This window comes from Thermomyces lanuginosus (assembly GCF_041956635.1).
Source record: "Thermomyces lanuginosus strain ATCC 200065 unplaced genomic scaffold VTN49scaffold_27, whole genome shotgun sequence".
NCBI lineage: Eukaryota > Fungi > Ascomycota > Eurotiomycetes > Eurotiales > Trichocomaceae > Thermomyces > Thermomyces lanuginosus.
The window spans coordinates 1040112-1056396 of NW_027192361.1; the positions used below are offsets into that span (position 1 = coordinate 1040112).

The following is a 16285-nucleotide window of genomic DNA, read 5'->3' on the forward strand; positions in this document are numbered from 1 at the left end:
TTTCTCTTCTTGTGATTTTCTTTTTTTTTTNTTTTTTTTTTTTTTTTGTTAAATAACGGTCGGGACGGTACATAGGTTGGGTTTTGATGAGATCGATTAATGACCATTATCATACAGTACGGAGTATCAAACGCATCTATCTCTCGAAACATCTTCCATACGTTTGAAATCAACTCCGACTCTTTTCCCCCAAATCCACCAGCCCCTCAAAAACCTGCCCTCTCGCCCTCCCTTTCTCATCGAACTCCACGCCCTCTTTCTCCAACAACGCCCTTTTCTCCGGCAATCCCCCATAACCTTCCTTCTCGCCCTTGTAACCACATAGCGACCGATCCGCCGCCAACACGCGATGACACGGCACCTGTGGCGCAAAAGGATTTGTTCGCAGCGCGTTACCCACAGCGCGCGGCGATGAGGAGAGATAATCCGCCAAAACCCCGTAGGTAGTCCATTGTCCGGGGGGGATGGACAAGAGGGTGCGATAGACGCGTCGGCGGAAAGGGGTTAGGGTTGGATGGGTGGAGATACGGCGGAGGGCGGCCGCTACTTCTTCGGTTGATTGTGGGAGTACTGTGGGATCATTGTTTTGGTTGGAGGGTGTTGATATCATGACGAATTAGACATGATAATTGTTGAGGCTCTTTGAATTGATGTGTTACGGGAGAATGCAATTGAAGAATTGGGATTTGGGATTGCGGTGGTGGTTGAAGAGGTCTATATACTTCGATTGTTTGATGGAGATATGGCCAATCAGAGACGATCAGGTTTTGGTGCCTGAAGTGTTGGTATTTGGCGTCAACTGGCGTAGGAACATGGAATCAGAATGAAGCTCACTCAAATGAATATTCCGCTAAACGCCTGCACGCATGAAACTAGTACATCTATGCAATTTAAGTTCCCATAATAAACCCCCAGTCTTTTTGTTTAATTCGCGAAGAACTTCTTCACCGTCTCCCGCTCCTTCTTCTCGGCCTCCTTGATGATGCGGTGCACACGCGCAATCTCGTTGGTAATCGCGACATCGTCCGGTGCCAGCTTCTGCGCCTCATGCAGATCCTTGAGCGCATCATCCTCCTCCTTGAGACCGATCTTGGCGACGGCGCGGCGGTAGTATGCCTTGGCCAGATCGGCATCCTTGGGGTTGGTGTGTCGGGATGCTTCCAGGGCATAGCCGGCCCAGGTCTTACCGTCCTTGAAGCGCTTCAGCTTGTTGGCGAGCAGTGACGAGTTGGAGTGCAACGTGAAGCGCAGCTGCTTGATCTTGTCAAAGGCCTCCTTCTCCTGCTCTTCCTCCGCCTCCGGATACTCGTTCAGGTAGCGCAGACCCTTCTGGTACTTCTCAATCGCAATGTCCACGTCGCCAGCCTTGAAGAGCTGGTTGCCGAGTTCCTTGAGCTCAGTCGCGATCTTGACCACGTCCGCCGGGTTCAACTCGCCCTCGTAGTCCTGCGGATAGTCCTCGTAGGCATCACCGGTGCTGTCGACGACTTTTTCCTCCGCCTTGGCGTAGTCCTCACCCTTGAGCTCGCCGCAGTCCACAATCACGCAGTCCTCCACCGGCTTATCCGACTGAGTAGGGGTGTTCTCGATCTTACGCACGACATTCTTGCCGTTAATGACCCGCCCAAACACAACGTGCTTGCCATCCAGATGCGGCGTCGGCACCGTCGTAATGAAGAACTGGCTGCCGTTGGTGCCCGGGCCGGAGTTGGCCATGGACAGCAGGAACGGCTTGTCGTGCTTGAGCTCAAAGTTCTCATCCTCAAACTTCTCGCCGTAGATCGACTCGCCACCGGTACCGTTGAACGCCGTGAAGTCACCACCTTGAATCATGAACTGCTTGATGACGCGGTGGAAGATGCAACCTTAACAAGCGACGTAAAAGTTAGCACAAAGCCGATTGTGTGCTCCCGTTGCGCATTTCGTACCCTTGTAGTGCAATGGCTTCCCGGACTTGCCGACGCCCTTTTCACCCGTGCACAGGGCGCGGAAGTTCTCTGCGGTCTTCGGGACGACTGTTCTGGTCAGATCAGCTCTCGACTAAGAGGACCTTTTTGCGGCGCACATACCATCGCTGAACTACACATACAAGTCAGTTCGGTGAATTTTTCTACCTCTATATCACAAAAGAATACTTACCAACTCCAGCGCAATGCGGCCCTCCTTCCTACCACCAATCTCGATGTCAAGGAAAACGCGCGGACGGTCTACCGGAAAGCACTTTTGTTAGTATTGCTGACTTGGCGACTTGGTTTTCAAGATCTGCAGCTTACTTTGCTCAGCCATGATGGAGGTATTGCACGAATTGCAGGCACAGCACGAGAATCAGTACGCAGGAGACACTCGAGAGTAGCAAACGAGGGGAATTTCAAGCTCAAAAGAACGAATTCACGGAGTTGGGAGAAGAACCGGAGCTGTGGTGTTCAAGAAGCTTCCATGCGCGTTTCTTCACCGCGGCTTGCCCCGCCTGGGCAGAGCCCTAAGAGAATCCAGAAAATACTGGAACTTCCTTCTTTTCAGAGTTAAAAATCTCCTTTTCTCTGCAAAGTTAAATATTCTTAAGGAGATTCTTGGGGATATTCGCCTTCTAAAGCGTTCGAAAATTCATTCTGGATATTTCTTTACCACACAAGCCATGGTTGAGGCTGGCTGTCTATCTCTATTCACAAGAACGTCCTAGATGCAGTCCTAATATTTTTAACTAGAAATGAAGTGACATTGCTTGGAATTTTTCCTCATGAGCTTTGCGAGCTCTTCTCCTGGGAGTTCTTTGATGGATCGACCTCAATCTCAATCGTCACCTGCCTACAGTTAGCTCCAGTTTCAATCTTTCGTAGAGGACTCTAGAGGATATAATGAAAAGCCGAGTCCTACTGCGCCGTCTTCACTGCGGTAATCGACACCCACCGGCCCATCATTCTTTAGCTCTACTTCCATCATCGCCTGGAAGACGCCGTTCTTCACCCGTTCCGGCTTGTAGAGCTCTGCCACTTTGTTGTAGAAGAGGTCGTACAACCTGCGCGCGGTCTCAACGTCGGCGGCGTTGTGGAAGTCGGGCTTGTTGCCTTTCTTAACGTGTCCGTAGAGGGTAAATTGCGACACTTGCCATAGGTCAGGACAGCGACATTTGGGTCAAGGGAGAAGGGACATACCGCATAGAACCTCCCCTTCAATGTCTTGGACATTGCGCTTCCACTGCCGAATGTAAATCTTGTGCTCTTGATCCCAGCCCGAGAGCAACCTACTTGCGAACCATTCGATTCATCTGGCCACAGCTTCGTCTTGAGGATCTTGGACGCCATCGACTCGACCTCCTTCTCCGTGTCACCTTTGCCCACGGCGGCAAAGACGAGGATGCCACGTCCAATGGACGAAACCAGTTGCTGGTCAACGACGACCGACGCGGACTTTACTCGTTGCAGAATGGCTAGGGACCTCAGTGAGCAAATCAACCGGGCGCGCGACGCATGTTCGCATACCTTTCATTGTCACTGCACTGCTGCCGTACGTAATCGCTAAGTATTAACGATAATAGACACTGCAATCAATAGTTCCGATGTATCCCTCTAGCGTGGAATGTGCAGTTTATGCAGAGCCTGTCCCAAAAATGATACGTCAGAACGCACCGATGTATCAGACAGCCGATGCTCTTCACGCCGCCGTCAAAAGGCACACCCCTCATGCTGTCCAAGGAAACTTGATCTCATTTCGGCAGAGGCGATCTCCGAGTCGCCGTTGTGATTGGCTGAAGGGTCCTCCGACTCTTGGCATTTCTTGGCATCATCAACCTGCCAGGGCTTCTTCACAAGGGCTTCAGGGTTCGCTGGCGGTGGACACGAAAACCCGCTGAATCCCTTCTTTAGACAGTCGTCGCGCGTTTCTGCTACACGGTGTGATTTGTTTCCGTCTGGTCCGCTGTCGGACATCGATAGAGAGCGGGCAGCTCGAGCTCTATTTACAGACCGGTGCCTGCGGCAAAGACATCATGACATCGCGAAAGACACAACAAGAAATTGACAAAACCTTCAAGAAGGTCGCGGAGGGCATCGCGACCTTCGAGGGGATTTACGAGAAGATCAAGTCGACGTCGAATCCTACGCAACGAGATAAGCTCGAGGAGAACCTGAAGCGGGAAATCAAGAAGCTACAACGATTCCGAGACCAGATCAAGACGTGGGCCGCCGGAAATGAAGTCAAAGACAAGACACCTCTGCTGGAGCAGAGGCGAGCAATCGAGACCGTACGTCGTGACCCCTCTCCCTCTACAAGGAGACGTCTGTGCGGGGCTGACTGCAGGAACAGTGCATGGAGCAATTCAAGGCGGTCGAGAAGGAGATGAAGACCAAGGCGTACTCGAAAGAAGGTCTATCAGCAGCCGCCCGAATGGATCCAAAAGAAAAGGAGAAAGCGGAAGCATGCGAATTCTTGTCGTCGATGGTGGACGAGCTGCAACAAAAGATCGAAGCCATGGAGGCTGAGGAGGAGTCAATACAAGTGTCGATGCGGAAAGGGAAGAAGGACCCGGCTAAGATGAATCGGTTGGCGGATATCGCGCGAATCACGGAGCGACATCGCTGGCACATTAACAAGCTGGAGCTGGTGTTGCGGTCGCTGCAGAACGGGAACGTTGAAACCAGCCAGGTGCTCGACCTGAAGGAGAGCATAAAGTACTACGTGGACGACGGGCATAATGTCGACTACTCTGGGGAGGACGAGACGCTGTATGATGATCTCAACCTCGACGAAGAGGAAGCCCAGTTCGGCATGATCGTGGACACCTCCGACCGAATATCCTCTTCTCAGCAGCAGCAGGAGAGCCAGCAAACACAAGACGAGGAGCCCGAGCCGCCGACGAAAAAGAATTCGAAGCAGGATGCGGCCGGCATGCGACGACCAAACGTGCAGTCGACCAAGTCTCCTCTGCCTGTCCTGGCGACGCTACACGCGAACTCGTCATCATCATCGACAACAAGTAACATGAAACCAGCACCACCACCCGCACGATTACCTGGAGAGACCCTCAAGTACGCCTCAGCAGCGGCGGCCGCGGCCGCGAGCGACAAGAACGGGGTCGGTATCGCCCCTTTGCCACCCCCGCCGGGAGCCCACCACGCTGCACAATCCAAAGCTGCGTCCGTTGCCTCCCCCCGTGTCTCGACGGCACAATTGCCATCCAAGGCTGCTCCAGCGCCAGCTGCCGTGGACGAGCCTTCGCGGCGGGACTCACCTGCTCCGGGCAAAGGTTCAGCTGCCTCGGACGCAGCCTCGTCCAGCCAAACGTCCGGGAAAGGTGAGGCGAGCACAAAGGATTCCGGCGCACAGACGCAAGTCAATGGCACCGGTAAGGATGAGAACAAGAACGAGGAGTCAATTTACCACTTGCCACCTGGACTCCAAGATCTTATCCAGTCATTTGAAACGACAAAAACACGGGTGTCGTCGACACCAACAATGTCAGCGCCATCTGTCCAGCGACTCCTTGCCGCCTCACTCAACACGTGCCCGGAGCCGGGAGATGCGGAGAAGCCCCGACACTATGAACCGCAGAATCCGTACAACACACCGCTCTACTACCCGCAGGAACCATTGCCGATTCTGGACGACCCGCGGCTATTCGAGACGGGGCGCATCGATACGGACACGCTATTCTACATTTTCTACTACCGGCAAGGCACATATCAGCAGTACCTCGCAGCCAAGGCGCTCAAGAACCAGAGTTGGCGGTTCCACAAGCAATACCAAACATGGTTCCAGCGGCATGAGGAGCCGAAGACCATCTCGGATGAGTTTGAGCAGGGCACGTACCGGTTCTTTGATTACGAGAGTACATGGTGAGTTTCCGAACATTGATTACCTCCAATGGAGTACACTGCCGCTGACTATCCCGAACAGGATGAACCGGCGCAAAGCCGATTTTAAGTTTGTCTACAAGTACCTCGAGGATGAGCTTTGAGGCTATACTTGCCAGCCTTTTTGTTCATTCTTTAATCTATTTTCTTTTTTTTTTTTCTCATGGGATTGGGCGGGTTACGTCAGCAAAGGGTACGTATGGTCGGGCTGGGGTATGGTCATGAGCCTAGTACCGAGAGTCAGTTCATTCAATTCAGATACAATGAGGAGCCTCAAGTCCTTAATCTTTAACATATCCGATCGAGTAAATGATTTCAAATCCACTAATCAGAGCAAACAATTGAATCACGAGATTAGGATCGATGAACTGGCAGTCCTTGCTAAGACTTGCGAAAACGTATGTCTTGATCGTGTCCATCATCAAATCCATTTCAGATGACGACGGATATTTCAGGGTATCTCAGGCTTAGGCCTTTGGCCAAGCCGATCGGTGAACCCTGGCGATCAGGACTCTATCGTTCAGTCTGTCCATCGCCAGCTGAACTCGTATCGTATTCCCCCACACCATGCATGCACCATGCATACCCGTTCAACCCCGACTCCACGCACAAAAGGCGGAGGTCACTAAGTCCGGAAGCCCTAACTTGGAACCGCGGTGGCACTGCTCAAGAATCAACGGTTTTCTTCTAGAAAACGAAAAAGCACATGAATGAAATCCCAAGATTCTGAATGACATTTTATCGGGCATCCGGGGCAGCACGCCTCTGTTCCCCGTCCAATAAGGGATTTTCAAAAGCCCGCGAGGAACAAAGCGCATGGCAGCCACCTCCGCTCTGCCAAAAGCGAAATCCAGCTGAGTTCGTGCCAAAAAGCCAGAGAAGCCAAACCCGTGAAACTCGTGGCACGAGATCAGACTCGGCCTGCCGAGTGGTCGATTGTTTTTACTTTTATTCCAGTTGACCTTCCTTCTAAGTACATCGAGACTTTTCTGTCCTGAAAAACACCATCCAGAAACTCGGTTATAGTGAGGCTCTTCGCTAGGATTGAGAGAGACAAAAACACCAGCCACAATGGAAACCAAAAGACCAACGGCAAAAAAGGCGCATCGCATCGCCTAGCACAAGTACGAGTACTCAGTTGCAAGTAGCGACCCTCTGGTTTCGTTCACCCAGCGAGGCACGGAGCAAGCTAGCGCAGTAATTCGTCGCTGTGAGCCCATGGCTATGCAGCCGAATTTCGAATAAGGTCTGCCTTGGTAGTCCCAAAAGAAGACGATCAATTCAGTCCCGTTCCTGAATCAAGGTTTTCTAGAAGGCTTCTCTGGCATTGCCAGGACCGTGATAGGCTGGCTAGGCGTACTAGTTTTCTTCTGCATCGACAAGAAAATAATCTGGAATTATGGTCTTCGAATCAGACTGAAACAGAGCACGAATGATCCTTGTCTGCTTGATGGTGCGGCTCTAAGGAACAAAGTCTCTCGAGTGCCGGGTCTAGTTCTGCGGTCAAGGACTGGGCAGGCCTGAGGCTCCAACAATGAACGACAATTACGAGAATCGCGGCATGGCGTGCCAAGAGTTATTAATTAATCTAAAACTAAAAGAGTATGGTGGAAAGCAGGGCGGTTGATTATTGGCCAATTGACTCCACATTCTTTATCAGTGCCCGATTTGATTCGTGAATTTTTCTTGGCAAGATGTGCAAGTCGGCAAAATGCGGACAACTCAATCCGAAAGAGGAAAAGACCGAGTCCAAAAAACTGTGGCTTGGCAGTTGCCGCGTGACTTCGGATGCTGGACTTGTGACTTTTTGTCGTCATGGCTCGGCCCTTTCCGATTGCCCTTGCAGGCCGTCTGATAGTCGACCGGACGATTGATTGTGTGGCATGCATTCATTGGCGTTGGAATTCCTGGTCAAGTCGAGAATAAACGAATGCACTTACTATGCGATGTTTTTTTTTTTTTGTCCAAGTGCAAGGTCCGCAGGAGGGGTCCAAAAACTCCGAATCCTAAGCCAATGGCCAACCGGTCTAGGAGACTACGCCTGTTTCGTCATAGCGGGAGGCGTTCACTCTGGATGAACTAACATCGAGATTGACTAGCGATGAGCCGGCGCTTCGGCTAGCTTCGACCTCCCGTCACAAGGCCGTGTTGGCGATCGTGTTAGGATTTCGACGGGCCGAGAAATGGGTCATGTCAACTTTGAAGGATGATGGACAGAAGAAAGACCTGATCGGTCCCCCGGTGAAGATAGCACTGCAGGACAAATGACATCCGTTGATGATGAGGCGGCCAGACCTGCCAGTCAGAGACGGGGCCCGTAATCACACAGACTTTAGGCAGTTCGTTCCCAAACATCTCGACGCGCAAATGCTCGCTGTACGAGTCGGTTTGGGCCTTGGGGCGACGGGTCGGATTGTTTTTTTGTCATGCAGACGCAGTACCATGCAGGCATTTGCGATTGGCCCACCAAACGGCTGTTCGATGATCGGTCGCGTCCGCAACTGTTTACGGAGTATTATTCCCGTCTGTGGTCTTTTGAAGCCGCAGGCGATCAAAGACCTCCGCGGGGACTGACCGATAATCGTCCAGGAAAAGGATAAAGGAGCCTTTTGTGTGAATGCACCAATGAGCGCGTAGCATGACGTCTCTCATGCAGCGTGTTAGCTGAAATTCCGTAAGGTTTCCGTAATGACGCTAAATCCTTCTAGCGTGCTTCTAGCGTTTTTCCATGAGGCTTCCAATTGTCTTCCACACCTTCCACGCACTCCACCCTGGACCCTCTGCAGTTGGCCGCATTGCGAGCGCGCCCCAATCACAGGCGGCCTCCGTGCGGATAGCTGAGTCTCTCGTCCTGGGGTCATGCTGGAGACCCTGGGGGGCCCCTCTTTCTCCTGCTAATTGGCCAATTCCACACTCCAGTGACAAGTGTCGCTGCCAGTGCTGGAATTGCACATTTAAATGATTTAACCCGCGGTGTCCCCAGGCTTTGTTTTGTCTCCCATCTTCTGTCCATCCCGGCTCGACATCACTCCCCCCCGTCCATTGTTATTTTAGATGGCGATTTGGATTCCAACCTCCAACATGCAGAGCTACCCTCCCTCTCCCGCCATGGTAAGTGACTCGATAGCAGACCTTGCGATCGGTCGATACCAATGACGTACTTGTTGATTGCCAGTCCTCCTTCGACTTTGAAGTGCCCCCGCCGATGGAGTATTCCCTCTCCGGCACCAGCATCGACTCGATGCCGCATGCCATGTTCCCCCACAACCACGCGAGCTCCTTCCCGGGCCAGCTCGACTTCTCCATGCTCTACTCGTCGTCCGCCGATTCCACCTTCCCGCCAATGTCCCCGACGGCGTCGGAGCCGGCGGATGACTGCACCTCCCTGCCCATGGATGTCCCGTACCCCCTGGACCACCCGTCTCCAGTGGAGTACGAGCCCCCAATTGCGCCGTGGGGCATTCCCATCCCGCGATCCCACGGCGAAATGAACAACGCGCAAATGTTTTCCATTTCGCCGGTGGACCAGTCGCCGACTTTCCCCAGCGGCGTCCCCGTGTCGGCGCCTCGGCGACGGCAGCCGAGAGTGGATCTGGACAAGTAAGTTCCTTCATCCTTTTGCTGTTACCCCAAGTACGTTGGATTTTTCTGACCAGAGTTCAGTCGATCCTCCCGCCACACCTTCCCCTGCGACCTATGCGGCAAGTGCTTCACGCGGGTCGCCGACGTCAAGCGTCACCAGACCAGCGTGCATGATCCGCTCCGCACAGACTGCCCCATCGAGTCGTGCTCGCGCAAGGGCTCCAGCGGCTTCCCTCGACGAGACCACCTCGTCGAGCATTTGCGCTCCTTCCACCACATGGCGATCCCGAAGCGGGCGGGCGCCAAGCGGAAGGCGGCTACTCTGGATACAGACCACTATTAGATTCCCGCCATTCTTTGTTTTTTTTTTTTTTTTTTTTCCAATGATGCCAAAGGATCGACATCATGACTTGATGACAACGACGTTTGCTCCTGCTTCTTGTATCCTACTGGGTTGGTGTTTACGGGGCGATTGCATCGGGGAGATAGATTGGCTTCTGTGTTGGATACCATCTCGGTTGCCTTGTTTCTTGTTTTTGGGGTATGGTTTTCTAGACGGGTTAGAGGTGTATGGTAGACTGGGCATTGATTATGGGCTTCAATTCAATGGGTTTATATCAGACCGATTCCCTCCGTAAGCAATGTATAGAAAGTAGTATATACGATTGAATCAATAACCGTAGTCTTGATTCAGGAATCTCTGTCTCCGCCATATTTCAACCGTTCAGTCCGTCACCACCTATCCCTTGCCACATTGGGCACACCAATTAATTCATCTCGTCAACCAAGACAATCCCCAGATGAAATGTAGCCGATCCCATCTCGATTTTCAATTTCGATCCCGCAGGAGGGTTCACACACCGATCTCCCCTCCTCTCCCCGCAACATCGCCAGGAGGATTTTCGAGTGCCGGTCGGGGGTTCCAACCTGACCCATTACATGACAAACAAAGCAACAACGTCACCGGATAAATGCAACCTGCTGGTTTCTCCAACCAGGTTCCGGCCCCCCCTTAGTCTTTTTCTTTTCAATATACATAAATCGGCATGAACCGATGAACCGAATAAATTACTTTTCCCCTAACGCAGGGAAATTATTATTTGCATGTTCATTTTCTGCAGGGTCCTCCCGCTAAGGAATTGGTCTCGACTACAGGTATTTCCCAAATGGGCACTTGCAGGGGGGTCCCAGAAAGCCACTAGAGGTTTAATAAATCATAAAGTCTAACCGCTAGGAAGGATGATTCTCGGGCCGATTTGGATTTTATTTTTTTTTTTTTCCCTTCCCTTTTTTTTTTTTCGGTTTGGTTATAATAATAGGAATTCAGAATGTGCATCGGGTTTCTTTCCCATTTGATGTGCTGCGCTGGGATTCATTGTTTGGTAGGTTAAGCTTAAGTTTATTAGATCAGGTCCGTCGTCCATGGATCGTTGTTGCTCGGTTACAGTTGAATTTTTGGGTTTTGGTTTGGGTGTGGATTCAAGTGTCTTAAATTTCAATCGCTAGCGAAGTACTAATCCCCCCTAGGGCTCGTGGATTCCTTCAGGGTAAGGTAGTTACTACTTAATCCCGGGGGAAAGACAAGGGTTGATATTACCCCGGGGATTCGCATGCCGGGCAAAAACAGCGGGCAGAGAAGAAAGGAGAGAGGAAGAGGAAGGAGATGGTCTTTCTTGATCCCTTGGTCTGAAGATTTTCCCATCATGAAACACGGATGGAACAATAAGCTGCGTAAAATCCAACGGAATACACACGTCACCCTTCATCCGGGATTGAGAGTCCTTGGCCCCCAATTGGCTTTATGGATCTTGTTCCTGGAGGAATGGAGAAAAAAAAAAATTTTCCGTAGACGATGCTGCAATGGGGACTGGGTAGACCAAAAACCTGCAGCGGGTGTGTGTGTTCTGGAAGACTTGGCTTTTTTCACAATTTGGGAAATGTATCTTGATAGGTCTGATTCAAAGGACGGTGAGTACGAAGGAACGTGCGGAGAGATAGTAAGCACCTATTGCTGTACTATGCAAGGGTCTGCATGTGTCCATGTGATCAGCAAATACCAAGGGTACTCAACAGCCGTCGGAGAGATAGGGCATGGCATTGGCTTTTCCCTGCTTCTTCCACGGTTCAACCCGGGGATGGCTCGACCGTTCGAAATTGAGTTGGGCCATTTGGATGAATCGGAGAGAAGTTGCGTGAACCTTGTCTTGCTGGAAAACTGGTCTGAAGAGAGTCAATGTTCGAGACTCGGCCGTTCGGAGCATATTTCAATTCAACGGTGCGGAAGGATGATGACCTAGTTACAGGACCGTATCGAAGAACTGAACGTAGGACTTGCCAGAGTCTTCAGCAGTTATACACTCGTCCGTATCTTTACAAGCCGTCGTTCCACCATGTGATCGATCCAGACAATCAGATATTGGATTTCATCTCGGGCCATGAGCGGTCAGCCGGCGTATCTCAACCGTTTCCGGCAAGACCCGACGCAGATGCACAGGAGGCGTCGGACCTGCAGATGCTGGCACGCCAGCCATGCACCCAGTTGACAGAGTCTACGAAAACCGCTTGCTGGGGGTCCTCGGCTCCTGCTCCTTGCGTTCGGCTAGCCTCATGTTAATCCGATCCAAATTGTCCAGCGGTAACTGCAAGAACTTGTGCTTATTATGCCATGTCACCTGGCTCTCGGCAAAGTCCTCGCCGCGCTCCGGCGGAGGCGGTGGATCGGTCACCTTGGTGATCAAGTACGCTGTCGACGCCTGCGCAATGCCGTACATCAACACCCCGATAAACGGCGCCTTGAGCACGACGGTAAACCCAAACGCAAAGCCGAACAGGACACCCTCCCGATCGAGGAACCACCTGCGCTTCTGTTCTTTGGTGAAGTGGACGCGAGAAAAATACGGCTCCAGCTGGTGTACTGTCATCAGGAGTGACTGGTCAATGCAGTGGGTATATTACTCACCAACTCTCGCATCAGGCTCCGCGAGGCAAAGTAACTCTGCAGAAACATGACTATATACCGCTTCGGCAGCACCATGCCAGAACCGAAAATCACCGCCGCAGGGACCGTACCGACCGACTTACGGAACGTGTAGAAGCTGGCTGCCGGCATGACGAACCGCCCGACGACTGGAGTCAAGGACAAGACGTAAAGGCCGAGCCACATGCCCATCCGCCGCGAGTAACGCTTGAGAAACCCTCCAACCGCCCTTGTCAAGGGTGGCTTATCATCCTGCGATCCCGATTTCTTCGAATATCGCACCAAATTAGGGTAGTACATGGCTCGAAGCACCGCAGGGTCGTCCGCCTTATGCTTCTGTATATAGGTCTGGTCCACCCAATACAGGGACAGCATGAATCTAGCAAGTCATTACTTAGTAGCGTCGAACCGCGAGATGGACGGGTCGACACACATCTCGTCCAGCGTCGGCGTGACGTAGCGCATGAGCGTCATCAAAAGAAACGGGATTTGGAGGACGGACTTGTTGATAAAGTCCAGCCCGCCAACTATGCTTTCATCCCATTCCGCACGGTCCAGGTCGAAGAGAAGCGACACAATGGCAAGCAACAGTTTGATCAACACAACCTGCACGCTCCTGTCAGCGTAAATCTTGGAATAAGATCAAGAATCGTACAGGAATCTGAACAATCAAGTGAATAAACACTCCCGTTGCGACAGCTGCTGCCGCCTGGTGAAAATGTTCGTGTTTGAAGAGCTCCGGGTTGCGAAGTGCGCGGACCGCTGTGTAGATTGTCAACCATTGTTGCACTGCCTGTCCAATTGCACTTACTGCCGACGACGGTCAGCTGCACACCCCGAAGGATGGCATTAGGTTCGAAATTAGCCATGACTGTTTCTCATACAGACACTTCATGATCAGTGCAGAAGCCATTGATGACGACAGATGCAAACGATGCAAACTCCGAACCAAGTCCCACCCGGCTGAACGGGTCAGCCCGTCGATCCCGATTCTTATCGGCCTATCATGTGCTGCATGTGATCGGATGCCTCAGGCAACGTCCCCTCGCTCTTTCTCTTCAGATTCCCGAGGAGGTTCTTCGGAGTGTTAGACTCCTCTGGACGAAGAATGACTTGCGTCATTTTGCGGTCTTTAAGCATGTACCAGGCAGATTACTAGTTCCCAAGTGTCGTTCTCTTTCTGCCAAGCCGCAAATGGAGAACTTCCGGCCGCCGCGGCGGTCCGCAACGGTGCCAACGCATCTCATGGTCCAGGATCGAACCGCAGACGACCAGTCCGAATCGACGCATAATAATAGCACAGACGGGGTTCTCTTTCTCCACCCGTCTGCAAAGATAGTCAAGTTCGCGCCCGAAGCGCCGCCTGGCGCATCGCACCCCGCGCTTTCGGCAGACTTTGACTATCCTGTCGACACTATCGAGACTCTCTCCTGGAGATCGCCGACAGAACGGACGGTGGCAGTGGGACGTCTGATATTGGAGCGTGTGCATGGACTGACGCTGTTCCTGAAATGCGGGACAGTCGTGCAGCCGATCTTGAAGAACTCACAATGTTGGTGCGTGGATCGGGTCTCGACGTTTGTGCTGCGAATCCGGGCTTTGACGTACTACCGCATCGAGCTGCCGAATGATACCGACGAGCATCAGAGCCTGATTACGCAGTTTACGAACGTTTTGCCTAAGATCCTTCGCTACGAGATTACTCCGTGTCCGTTTCGGCGGGGCTTCAGCGTGGAAATACCCATCGAGGCGCGGACTCCGAAGAAAAAGAAAGCATGGCGGCCCAAGGAGCGGCGCGAGAGTGCCCCTACGGTCTCCACATCGTCGCTGGATTGGGCTGCCGCCGGCCTGGGCCTGGGATTGCGGCCACGAAGTGCGGGAGGATCTGACGGCGGTGCCACGGATGTGTCTTCCATCTCTAGAGGAAGTTCCGAGCAGGCTTCCATCAGCGGGTCTGATGCGAGCGGTGCAGACGGCTCCTATGTATCAAAGGAGGACCTCGTGGAGGAAGAGACTCCAGAAGATCCTGTCCCAGTGGTTCCCAGAAGACGTATGACGGAGTCTGAGTCGGTCACCAACATCCTGGCGCGGATTCAACCTATTCCCGAGTCAGACTCGGAGGATGAAAAAGAGGAAGGGAGCGAGCTTTCTACTAGTGTTGAATCGTTTCATTCCTTCGAACCGCCTCGCGGTGATTCTCCGTCTACTTCAGCCACTCCACCACTGTCAACGTGCGATGTTAGTCCCCAGCATGCCTCGCATGAACATGAATCGCATCATAGCAGAGATATCTCGGATGTCACGGTGACACCGGAGACAGTCGCGACGGCTGTCGGAGAATCTCCAAAACAAATCAGCGAAACAACGTGGCCAGCGGCTCAAACTGAGGATCAAGGAGCCGCAGAAGAATCTGGGAGCGAGGGCCAGCTTTCGGTTCCGGCTACAGCAGAACAACCAAAACTTCAGTCGGACTCTTCAGACTCAGACGACGCTAACTCCAAACCCCGAGACCTATCTCCCGCTCCCGGGGCATCACTCCTGCGCTCGAGATCCACGAAGCGTGAACTCTCTCCCCTCCCACCGTCGCCCATCCTCACCACCACTCCTCCGCCTCCGCGATCCAAAGGCGAAATAGCCGGCTCCCTGATTCAAAAGACTTTCACCTTCGTCGTGATCCCGCCGCTGCAGCTTCTCTTACTGTTGATCTTCATCGCCGCGCGCATTGCTGGCGCCACAGCACCACGGCCGGCGCCCTCGGAGCCTGTCCGGCGTATCACCGATGGGGAAGATGACTTTGGGGTGCCCACGACGCCGCGGAGGGTCTCGTCGCGTGCGTATCGTCGGCGAGATGATAGTGATGAGCGGTAATCACGACTCTCGTTCATTTGTTGTATCATGGCGTTCGTTTAGATGCCGTGGCTGGCCCACGTTTGTACTATTCCTTTGTTTTGTACCATCCTTCATTGTCGGGTCGGGGTTGGAGGGCATGGGTATGGTATACATTGAGCGGGCAACCGGCGGACTTTTGTATTTACTGTTGGACTAGTTTCGTACATAGTTACTATCAATAATAATACATAATAATCTAGTCACTCAGTTCGAATTCAAAGAGCATCCAGATTATCTATATCAATATCATGGCATGTGTCCTCTCACTATATTCATCATTCAGTCTATTCACATTCCATCATAATAAACCATAAATAAAAACCAAAACGCCGAAACCTCCCATCCCATGCAGCAAAAAGAAACAGAAAAAGCTCTCACCTCCCATAAACACAAAACGCACACAGCAAAATCAACTCTTCCCCGCCTTCGCCTTCGCCTTCCCCTTCTTCTTCGCACTGCGATCCCTCTTCTTCAACCCTGTCATTCCCGCCTTACACACTTCCGCATACCGTGCATAAAAGGCCTCGAGATCCGCCAACTTTACAATTGTCGAAAACTTTGTCTTTTGCCCTTTGCCCTGCTTTTTCGTGACTTTCCCACTGCTCTTCGGGTTTGGGTTATCGGTGCGGCCGTCTGTTGCGCGGATGAGGATCGCTGGTTCATTTTCTGAGGAGGAAGAGGAGGAGGAGGTTGGATCCGCTGGGAGGCGCTTTTGGACGAGATAGACGGAGCCATGGGCGGAGCTGGTTCTGTGTGCGAGGAGGGTTGAGAGTGAGGAGAAGAACTGTGCGGTTTCATTATTAGCAGGTTTGGTAGTAAAGAGTGGATTGGGGCGGCTGGTGAGAGTACCTCCTCGTTGCTGAGATGCGGCGCCATTGCTTTTCTCTCTACCCTCTAGACTTGACCTCGATGGCGCCAATTCTCCGACTTTAAAAAAGGGCGACGTGGTGTTTTTTTGTGAGCTTTAGCGGAAGACAAGCTAGCGGGG

The 16285-nt window shown here is 52.3% G+C and overlaps 8 protein-coding genes across 8 annotated transcripts; 3 read left to right on the plus strand and 5 right to left on the minus strand.

Moving 5' to 3' along the window:
* Positions 1 to 169: 169 nt before the first annotated feature.
* VTN49DRAFT_2618 (uncharacterized protein) lies at positions 170 to 610 on the minus strand (the record flags this gene model as incomplete). The annotated part of the gene is made up of 1 exon (XM_069410363.1): positions 170 to 610. One exon carries the CDS (start codon positions 608 to 610, stop codon positions 170 to 172), a length of 441 nt encoding a protein of 146 aa, XP_069269176.1.
* A 314-nt stretch (positions 611 to 924) lies between these two features.
* On the minus strand, positions 925 to 2286 carry VTN49DRAFT_2619 (uncharacterized protein; the record flags this gene model as incomplete). Its single annotated transcript, XM_069410364.1, has 5 exons — positions 925 to 1865; positions 1929 to 2015; positions 2070 to 2079; positions 2140 to 2207; positions 2274 to 2286. The coding sequence occupies 5 exons, from the start codon at positions 2284 to 2286 to the stop codon at positions 925 to 927; spliced, it is 1119 nt and encodes a 372-aa protein (XP_069269177.1).
* Positions 2287 to 2735: 449 nt separating this feature from the next.
* On the minus strand, positions 2736 to 3486 carry VTN49DRAFT_2620 (uncharacterized protein; the record flags this gene model as incomplete). Its single annotated transcript, XM_069410366.1, has 5 exons — positions 2736 to 2801; positions 2875 to 3101; positions 3153 to 3195; positions 3246 to 3427; positions 3480 to 3486. The coding sequence occupies 5 exons, from the start codon at positions 3484 to 3486 to the stop codon at positions 2736 to 2738; spliced, it is 525 nt and encodes a 174-aa protein (XP_069269178.1).
* Positions 3487 to 3985: 499 nt separating this feature from the next.
* VTN49DRAFT_2621 (uncharacterized protein) lies at positions 3986 to 5953 on the plus strand (the record flags this gene model as incomplete). Its single annotated transcript, XM_069410367.1, has 3 exons — positions 3986 to 4240; positions 4303 to 5831; positions 5893 to 5953. 3 exons carry the CDS (start codon positions 3986 to 3988, stop codon positions 5951 to 5953), a joined length of 1845 nt encoding a protein of 614 aa, XP_069269179.1.
* A 2977-nt stretch (positions 5954 to 8930) lies between these two features.
* Positions 8931 to 9774, plus strand: VTN49DRAFT_2622 (uncharacterized protein; the record flags this gene model as incomplete). The annotated part of the gene is made up of 3 exons (XM_069410368.1): positions 8931 to 8960; positions 9025 to 9449; positions 9513 to 9774. The coding sequence occupies 3 exons, from the start codon at positions 8931 to 8933 to the stop codon at positions 9772 to 9774; spliced, it is 717 nt and encodes a 238-aa protein (XP_069269180.1).
* Positions 9775 to 11980: 2206 nt separating this feature from the next.
* On the minus strand, positions 11981 to 13277 carry VTN49DRAFT_2623 (uncharacterized protein; the record flags this gene model as incomplete). The annotated part of the gene is made up of 5 exons (XM_069410369.1): positions 11981 to 12337; positions 12391 to 12787; positions 12842 to 13014; positions 13064 to 13170; positions 13220 to 13277. 5 exons carry the CDS (start codon positions 13275 to 13277, stop codon positions 11981 to 11983), a joined length of 1092 nt encoding a protein of 363 aa, XP_069269181.1.
* A 325-nt stretch (positions 13278 to 13602) lies between these two features.
* On the plus strand, positions 13603 to 15276 carry VTN49DRAFT_2624 (uncharacterized protein; the record flags this gene model as incomplete). The annotated part of the gene is made up of 1 exon (XM_069410370.1): positions 13603 to 15276. One exon carries the CDS (start codon positions 13603 to 13605, stop codon positions 15274 to 15276), a length of 1674 nt encoding a protein of 557 aa, XP_069269182.1.
* Positions 15277 to 15706: 430 nt separating this feature from the next.
* Positions 15707 to 16173, minus strand: VTN49DRAFT_2625 (uncharacterized protein; the record flags this gene model as incomplete). The annotated part of the gene is made up of 2 exons (XM_069410371.1): positions 15707 to 16081; positions 16147 to 16173. 2 exons carry the CDS (start codon positions 16171 to 16173, stop codon positions 15707 to 15709), a joined length of 402 nt encoding a protein of 133 aa, XP_069269183.1.
* Positions 16174 to 16285: the final 112 nt, after the last annotated feature.